This window comes from Callorhinus ursinus, unplaced genomic scaffold (assembly GCF_003265705.2).
Source record: "Callorhinus ursinus isolate GAN/ISIS: 27379988/994484 unplaced genomic scaffold, GSC_fseal_2.0 scaffold4, whole genome shotgun sequence".
Classification (NCBI taxonomy): domain Eukaryota; kingdom Metazoa; phylum Chordata; class Mammalia; order Carnivora; family Otariidae; genus Callorhinus; species Callorhinus ursinus.
Genome location: NW_027397066.1, coordinates 70,550,240 through 70,559,576, shown reverse-complemented (window position 1 = coordinate 70,559,576; position 9,337 = coordinate 70,550,240). Strand labels below are relative to the sequence as shown.

At 43.3% G+C, this 9,337-nt stretch overlaps 1 protein-coding gene across 6 annotated transcripts in view; it reads right to left on the bottom strand.

The window, feature by feature from the left end:
* The window catches only part of AFF1 (ALF transcription elongation factor 1), a 202,702-nt gene that overhangs the window by 40,793 nt on the left and 152,572 nt on the right, over positions 1–9,337 (bottom strand). For all 6 annotated transcript variants that reach the window (XM_025887178.2, XM_073891900.1, XM_025887181.2 and 3 more), the window contains 3 exons: positions 7,502–7,588; positions 6,510–6,546; positions 3,195–3,246 (listed from right to left, as the gene is read on the bottom strand). In XM_025887178.2, the coding sequence (XP_025742963.1) occupies positions 3,195–3,246; positions 6,510–6,546; positions 7,502–7,588 (176 nt within the window). The remainder of the gene's footprint in view (positions 1–3,194; positions 3,247–6,509; positions 6,547–7,501; positions 7,589–9,337) is intronic.

Below are 9,337 nucleotides of genomic sequence, written 5' to 3'. Positions count from 1 at the left end.
GAGGGAGGGAGGAAGGAAGGAAGGAAGGAAGGAAGGAAGGAAGGAAGGAAGGAAATAAATAAATAAATAAACAGCAAGGGGGGCCAACATGGCCACAATGGAAAGTATACCAGAATATGGGGGAAAAGGGATCGTAAGGGGGGTAGACAGGTAAGTTACTAGCAGGCTTTGGAGGCCCCTGCAGGGTGAGAGAGAATACACATTCTTGTGGAAGTAGACCACATCTTGTTGACTTAATAGCCCAGCATCCCACAGTGGGTGGAAGGCACAAACTGCCTTCAGGGCTAACAGATTCTTAGCGCATTAAAACATATCTTATTCAATCTTTCAGGCAATGTTTAAATTAGTCTATGGTCACTTACTGCAGGAAATTAGCAGTTATGACCAAATGTGAGATTTAAATGGACCTCCACAAGCTCCTTCAAAACCTTTACATAGGCAAAGGAACTACTTCAAAGTTGTCACTGCCAGTAAGAATTACTACTCCCCAATGTTTTCAAATGGCTTCAGAGCCTGCTGCAAAATCTATCAAGCCCCTTTAGACGTAGCAGAAATTCTCTGCCTCGCTCTCCCATCATTCAGGCTCCAGATCAAATGTCACTCCTCTGAGAAACCTTTCCTGACCTCCCTCCCAAAAGTAGCACCGTCACCCAAAAGAACTGCTCCCTGAGCCTGTAGCCATCACAGCACCTAGTTTGTATGCCATTCCACCCGCATTAAGTTACAAGACAAAAACACAAGAATTTTGTCTCAGCGGCCACCGTTTCCAAGTCCCTAAAGCAGCACCAAGCACACAGCATGTGTTCACTAATTATGCCTTGAATGGATGCATGGAAGCAATTTTTGGAAAGATCTCCAAGTCACCTGGAACCAAGTCCAGAGAATAATATTGTATCTGAGGATTCCCAAATACTAGCAACTGAAAGAAAAAGCATTAAGACCTAGATTGAGTTTTAAAACCACAGTACACATGATCCCAAAATGAACGTTTTTTTCTCTGACATTCAAAGTACGTTAGACCATCTCTCTGGCACTCTGCCGCTCAAAGAGTTTCAGTGCATGTCAAAGAGCCTGCACGCTGACACTAGATCAAATTAACCTGTGAGCACCAACAGATGTGACCTACTGAGTCTGAAACCATGACTGCACTGCACAAATTAACTGGGACACGGACGTGATTCCTTTTCCCCAGAGATAACATTTCTGGCTCTTATCGATGCCACCAGCCCCACCCGTCCGGCCACCACCGTACCCACCCCCCCCATTCTCTCCTCCTCTGTCACGCTTCCCTTTCCTCTTTGCCTCCCTGGGCCCTGTCTTCCTCCCCTCCTTCAGTCTACCAGGATCATAATAAATATTCTTTTCTAGGTGATTTTATATATGGCAAATGAACAGTTTTGTAAAGAGAGCACTACCTATGTCATATGCCTGTCACGCACTTGCAGGCACCTCTGATTTCTGGGCTTTAACTCAGCAGGAGGATGGCCCATCTCTCTGAGGAGCAAACCCAACACAGAAAATGGTCCCTACGACTACCCGAGCCTGAAAGCTGATGGAAATGGGTGTGAGAGGGTGTGACTTTGGCCTGCTCAGTGTGAAGCTGCTTCTTGGGCCTCGCTCACATCCAGTGGCCTTTCCTCCTCTCCCCAGAGGCCCAAGGACACAGCGGTTTCCTTTCCTCTTCAATTCTCCCTTCCTCGCTGCCTCCAAAAACACAGACAGGGGCCTTTTATGGTCTAAAGGGCTTTACTACCAATCGTTACAAAGAGCCCAAGGTGTAAAACCTTGGGGGATGTTAGAGCTTCCACAGAATCATTACAATTGCAGTCCCTTGAACTACAGTTTCTGTTCTCTACCAGCCATCGATTCCAGACTTCCAAAATTCAGGAGCCAGTAAAATTTAAAAAGGAAGGAAGAAAGAAAGGGGGGTGGAGAAGGGAAAGAAAAGGCACAAGGTTAAAAAAAATTTTTTTTTTTCTGGTAAAGGGCAATAAAAACAAGCAAAAATCTCACCATCTGCCAGTACCACAAATGAAATAACTTTTATTACACGCACAAAAAAGTCCACCCTTTGAACTATAAGAAATTAATCTTTAAAAATATCTTGCCAGGGCACCTAGGTGGCTCAGTCGTTAAGCATCTGCCTTTGGCTCAGGTCGTGATCCCGGGCCGGGGTCCTGGGATCGAGCCCTACATCGGGCTTCCTGCTCGGCGGGGAAGCCTGCTTCTCCCTCTCCTACTCCCCCTGCTTGTGTTCCCTCTCTCGCTATGTCTCTCTCTGTCAAATAAATAAATAAAATCTTTAAAAAAAAATAAAAATATCTTGCCATATTGTTCTTTTTTTCTTGTTTTGCGATAGAGAAAGGAGCTGGCACTTGGGAGACGTGATTTAACTTAGTCCCACATTCAGTCACGGTGAAAAGATAAAATAACCTCTTTGCCTCGACTACACAGCTTCTCAAAATACTCAACCCACAGCAATGACCCCTTCCAAGATGCATGGAACAAACACTGTACCCAGAGCAAAGCTGGAGCTTAAACCCGAAATTCTGGGAGGCTGGCGCCCCCCTCTGCCCCCCGTCAGTAACTGATTAGTACTGAAGGAGCATCACCTCGTTCCCAAAAACCCTTTGCAGTTGGACGAAAACAAGTATTACTTCAATACCATCAAGAAATGACCAAGTGGGTCCAACTGCTGATTTGAAAAATCTTTATTATGTACTTTAAACTGTTCTAAAAACCCCAAATGTATCTGGACTTACTTGGCCTTAATAAAGAACAGCTGGGCAACAGAACTCGTTCTTTATTAGTTAAAACTAGGCCAAAAAAGTGGCAAAAAAATCTTAAATTGTACACATCCCCTAAAATTTGTTTTCCAAAGCAAAAGCTATTTAGGACTGAAATTTACAACGCTAAGACCTTCTATTTTCCACAGTTAACATGTAAAGAATGGCTCACATGCCTTTCTTTTGAGAAAACTCCTTAGCAAACTCTCTTGTGGTGCCTGAACCTTCAACAGAAGAACTTAATCCAAGTATAAATGTAGGGCATTACTTCCTTTTACGATGCAGTGGTAGGTTATGAAAGTCATTACTTGAAAGTGGTAGGGAAAAAAAAAATCTAAGCAATGGATTTACATGGGAAATTACCATGTTACGTTATAAACTTTTAATAAACAAAAGCATATTACTTACGATGTTCCCTGCTGAGAATTAGTGTGGGTTTTTGAAGATGTATCATGTTGTTCTGTGGGGGAAGGAAAAATGATCAGAGCAGCACAATGAGATACATTCCTGAGTTTATTATAAATCCCCCCCTTTTGTGCTGTCCCCCTCACCCCAGTCCTCGCTTTTTCCACCTGAACACTTAGTCTACTTCAACTCGGTCAACCATAGTGCTTGCTATACGCACTGCACTCGGTACAACCTCACCATCATACAGTAACACTTACGTTACCTCTAGAACAAGGACTTGCTCAGAATCGAAAAACCCTAAACAGAGCAAAAAGTCACAGAAAAGCCCTGCTTGCAGCACACCCTACCCCATGACTGGTAACTTTCCTACATGCTGGGGACCTGACTTTCCTTGATGTCAGCTCGCGGTGGGGGACCCCCATGGAAGAAGCCCTAGGACAGAGCTGCTCTCCCTCCCACCTGCTCTGCCCTTCCCCATCTACCAGGGATTTACCAGCACTCCTTTTTCCCAGCCTCTGACCTCCGTTGAGTGTGCGCTCCCTCTCACCTGTCCATTATTCAACACCTGCCCCCATCCACGTAGTCACACTGTCTCCCAGAGACAAGATGCTCAAGGCACTCGACCCTACCCTCGATGAGCTGACAAGTGACCGAGGGACGTGTGCCGGGCACACAAATATCTCCAGTGGCGGGCAGTGTGAAAGGGGCACACAGATCGGTCACAGAAATGAACTGTCCCAGGAATCTCAAGAATGGTCTCTCTGTTGGTACTGACTGAAGAAGGCAAGCTAGACAAGGAGCAAAATGAACTGTGTCACAAAAGATGGGTGAGGTTTTGACAGAATGACTGCTGGCCAAAGGGGGAGGAGGAGGAGGAAGGCCTTTAGGCAGGAGAGGGAAGATTTACAACGGCACAGACTTGGAAAGGGTAATAAGGACAGGGTACAAAATGTGTGGACACCACGGAAAGATGGGTGAAAGTCAGATCTGGGAGGGCGCTGAATGCCAGGATGGTAAGTTCTAACTTTGTTAGGCAATGAGACACCACCAAAGGTCTCTACCAGGGACATGCTAGAGAGATTCCTCAGAAAGATTCATCTAGTGGTGCCACCTGGCAGAACCTAGAAGGGAACAGGCAATATTAATGGTGGAGGCAACAACCCATCTGGGAAGCTGCTTTAGGCGTGAGGTAATAGGGACCTGAAACGGAACGGGGAGTGGAATGGGAATACGGGTGCCTTTGAGGCAGGCTTGAATGAGATTTCCCAACAATGTCACGTGGAGACCTTGCAATTAATCACTTCACCCTCATGGCGGCGGCAGCTCTTACATGACAGTTACAACTGCTTCCCCCCCTGGCTAGGAAGCTATAGGCAGGACTACAAATGGGAGGGGCTAAGGCCACTCTTCAAGGCACTCACAGGGACTCTCATATACTGGTCTTCACTGGGTTTGAAGCGCCCCAAGGCTCTGGTTATCCTTAGGCATACTTCATTCTCTGCAGGCTCCAAACAAAACCTTAAGATAACTAACTCCCTCTTCACCCAACATAAAACTAGACCTCTCTAGGGTTCAACTAGGCCCCACTCTCACAAAAGTAAACAAGGTTCCCCGGAACACAGACAGACAGAATGGCAGCAGCATGAAAAACCCCAGGGTAAGCATCTAGTGAGCCAAGACCTACTGGAGACCTGCCAGGGTCTGAAAACGCCTCGGAGCAAGAGCAAGGAGAAATCGGCCCACACTACTCCATTGGCCGAGAGGGCCACCCATCCTCGGCCAAGAAAGTGCTTACCAGCTCATCTTCAGCTAGGTTTCGCTAAAAGGGGGAATCAAACAATTTAAAGGATTAAAGGGTCTTTCTGAACCAGGAGTTAGCAATCATCAAAGCTGTGAGGAACCCAGGGTAAGGCATATGATCTGCCTGGCGGGCAGCCCTAGCAAATGGGGAGAGCAAGCGGTAAAAGGGCACACAGCAAGCCTGTCCACAGCTGAGATGGCCGTCCTGCCAAGCCTTGTCCCACTCCACTGCTTATCTGTCTCTGCAGGGACCGCCAAGATGCTGAGAAAAAAAGAGGTCCCGACCTCACCAAGAAGCCATTAATTTCGGTTAATTTTACCTTACCATACTTTTACCAAAGTATGCCTAATACCTTTACCACTGTGGCAGGATGATCAGGCTTATTTCTCTGCATTTGGGGGAAATTCAGTCATGAGTCTTTTGCAAGATCTTATTTAGTATCTAGAGCAGAGAATGGCAAACTTTTTCTATAAAGGTCAGATAGTCAGTATTTCAGGCGTTGCAAGCCGTACCTCGTGGCATAATAATAAATGAACGGGCATGGCTGTGTCCTAATAAAACCTTCTTTACAAAAACCAGCTGCAGAACAGATGGACTCTCAGGCTATGGTGGGTACACCCCTGCTCTAGAGGAAAGGATATTCTGTTTCTTGCTTTCCTCATCTTTTTTCTACTCTCCTCACATCCGTGCAATTTAAACTGTAGAAAAATAAAGGGAAAAAATATATAAGTGAGGGAAAAGAATGAGGTGGGGAGATTTGAGGAAGAGTCACCTCCATGGAGTATCTATGTGCAACCTTCTCCCAACATACATACATATCCTACTTTGGTTGCCCTATTTTTTTTGAAGACTAATACTTCATAACTTGGACATGCACCATATATTAATAAACAAAATGACTGCAAATACCCTAGTCATTTCTATAAGGTTTGAAATGCCTTGCATGTAGTTGGGACACAAAAACTTTATTGAATCAAGGGGTTATTGATGAAGAGAAAGGCTGGATCCAGTTAGCTTACTTATGTTTCCCTCTGAATTCTCAACTATTTACAATCCATAAAGAGAGACCAAACAAGAATTGCAGGGTGAATACATAAAGAAAAACTAAAGAAGTTATGTACTCTATTCCTTATACAAATTTCTTACTTTTCTAAGAAAAAAAACACAAGAACCACACAAAATATCCTAATCTATTCTATATACTATTTCTGGGTTACAATGCTTTGAGAGTCACATTCAAGATGTGTGCATACGTCAGGCAATTATATTTGTTATAATTATGACACATTATATTTGTCAAGTACTTTACTATGACATCTTCATTAACTCTTTGCAACAATCTGAAATTGCACCTACAGCACAGTTTTATGTTTGTGCTCCCTTCCTATTCTTTCAAAATAGGAAGCCCTCATCTGTGCTGGGCTAGTTTCCATTTTTTTTTTTTTTTTTTTTTTAAATAGTAAAACAACAAAAACCATGCTTTGTTCTCCAATGCAATAATCAGTTCCACTTACTTTGGTTTTGGGTTGCAGAACTGATGTGCTGAGAATCCTAGAAAGAAAAAAAAATCTCTAGTTATTAAAATATTAAGGTTTATAAATCTAAGGTTGCATCACTGCTAAATCTATTTTTTACATATGTAAAATGGGTTTTAGTTCTTCTATTTATTATTTATTTCTTCTATTCTTTCCTAGAATTTATTTTTCCTTTGGTGTTGAGCAAAGAGTTATTTACTTATTTTTACAAAGTATAATGTTTTTTTACCAGGAATAATGAACAACATTAAAAAAAACTATCATGAGAAAATATGTAAAGTATCTAACATGGCAGATTCTGGTCTGGGTAGATATAACCTCTTTTGAAAACAATACCATGCAAAGGAATAGCTTTAATATATTAAGAGTGTGCATCCATACCAAGCTGGACAGAACACAGATCTGAAGGTGCTATTTCTATACTCTGAAGGTTATCCCAAAGTACAAATAAGCAAAGGAAAATGGCAGTGTTTAAAATACACTGTTCACAAATACTTCAACGGAAACATGTGAGTCAGCAACTGATTCACTTGTTATTAAGACCAGCACTAATGTAGAAGATGATCACAGCAAACTTTAAGAAAATTAGTGGGTATGAGAAAGTCTAAGATTTATGTGTTATGCATATATCTAAATTCTGAACGAGGAATCAGATACCTACCTCACTCACTCTCCCTGTACTTCTGTTTTCCCATGTCTAAGTAAGAAGTCTCAAGTGAGAGAATTTACTGAAAAGTCCTGAATGCTTTCATAAGCTACAAAACCCCGTACAAAGGTAAGATGTTCCCACATAATTTGGAGAGTGAAGTGTTTGAAAACATTATGAAGCACTTCAGAAGCTAAGTTAGTGGCAGTTTTAACCTGATCTGCAAAGATTTCAACAGCTAGTGCTAGGTTAATCTATCTCATAGCAATACTTCAGACTTCGCACGGGTATGGATACAGGGCCTGTTGTACTTGTAAAGAATTACCTTTGTGGGAAAAGGAAATTTGGAGGGCTCAGCTGTACTAGGCGTGTGTATTGCTGTCAAAGGAGGCGGCCATGAATGGGTCATTTCCTGGAAAGAGACATGGAAAGGGAAGAAAAAGTAAATTATAAATAGCACATTTATTGCTACGTAAGTTAACTTTTCAATCTTAAACGTAAAGTGGATTGGTGGTAAATAAAAAGTGAAATCTTAGAAGTTATTTATTTTACTTTTTAAAAGACGCCTACTTAAAGGGCTGTGTTCAAACGCTGAAGATCTCCCACTCACAAAACAGCATTCAGTTCAGAGAGGAAAAACAAGAATGCAGAACATGAGCGGTCTTCACACTGGAGATCATAAAGCATATTAACAGAGCTTATGTAACTGTGACCACACAGTCGCGACTCAATGCCTGCTTTCTCCCTCAGCTTCTTTATTGCATTTCCTGGAATTATTTAAGTTCAAAGGAAGAAGAACTTTCCTGTTTGACTTAAGCAAACAAGTAATTCAGGTCACTTGTTCCACTTGGGAGAGTTTTAATGGATTTGACCCTCCCCTGATACACACTATTAGTACAAAGGAACTTTTTTGGGGGGAGGGAAGGGCCTTAAAAAATTACCTTCCCTTTCCAGTAATACAAGTTTCACTTTTTTTTTTTTAAGATTTTATTTATTTACTTGAGAGAGAGAATGAGAGAGAGAGAGAGAGCACATGAGGGGGGGAGGGTCAGAGGGAGAAACAGACTCCCTGCTGAGCAGGGAGCCCAATGCGGGACTCGATCCTGGGACTCCAGGATCATGACCTGAGCTGAAGGCAGTCGCTTAACCAACTGAGCCACCCAGGCGCCCTACAAGTTTCACTTCTATTCACTATTTTCATGGAGGCAAGATTTCTCTATCTTAGAAATTAACATATTTATCTCGACGTGAATTCTTTTTTTTCTAAGCACATTCATGACTTATAGTCTGCTTTGCTAAAAAACTGGTGGAAAACAGGTCAGATTAAACGTGTCTAATCACAAATACATGCGTGCATGTGTGTGCGCACACGCGCGCACACACACACACACACACTTGGGTAAAGAGCTAAAATGGCATTGGAGATCATTCATATCAACCCCTCCATTTTTTTTCAGATTTTATTTATTTGTCAGAGAGCAAGAAAAAGAGAGAGAGGGAATACAAGCAGGGGGAGCGGCAGGCAGAGGGAGAAGCAGACTCCCCGCTGAGCAAGGAGCCTGATGTGGGGCTCGATCCCAGAACCCGGAGATCATGACCTGAGCCAAAGGCAGACGCTCAACCATCTGAGCCACCCAGGCGCCCCTCAACACCTTCATTCTTACAGATGAGAAAACTGAGGCCCAGAATGACTCGATCAGGCTGATGGCTGAGAACACACAGTGTGGGCCCCTTTGCTTCTCCAGTCTAAGAGCAAGACGTCCATTACCACGTGTGTCAGACTTGCCTGGGAAACTGGCTTAAAGATGGACTAGCAACTTCCTACCAGCAAGCGGGCGACCCCAGACTGCACCGAATTACTTCACTTGTACAACGCAGTGTATTATATAACACTGCACTCTTTTTCGAGCGCAGACCACCTCTCCATTACCACAGAAACGCTATGCGACCCTTGAACAACTGGAGATGGATCTCTAGCAGGTGTTTCCATCCCCAACCTCTGCTCCTTCCCCCTTGCCTTTCCCCACAGCCACTCTCTGGGTTGCTATCACCCCAGGATGGACAGAAATGACCAGGCACAATGATGAGCAAAGTCCCTGATTCTGGCTTTCTTGAGTAATTTTTGCTAAAGGTGAAGACATGCCCCTGTTCACTGACTAAC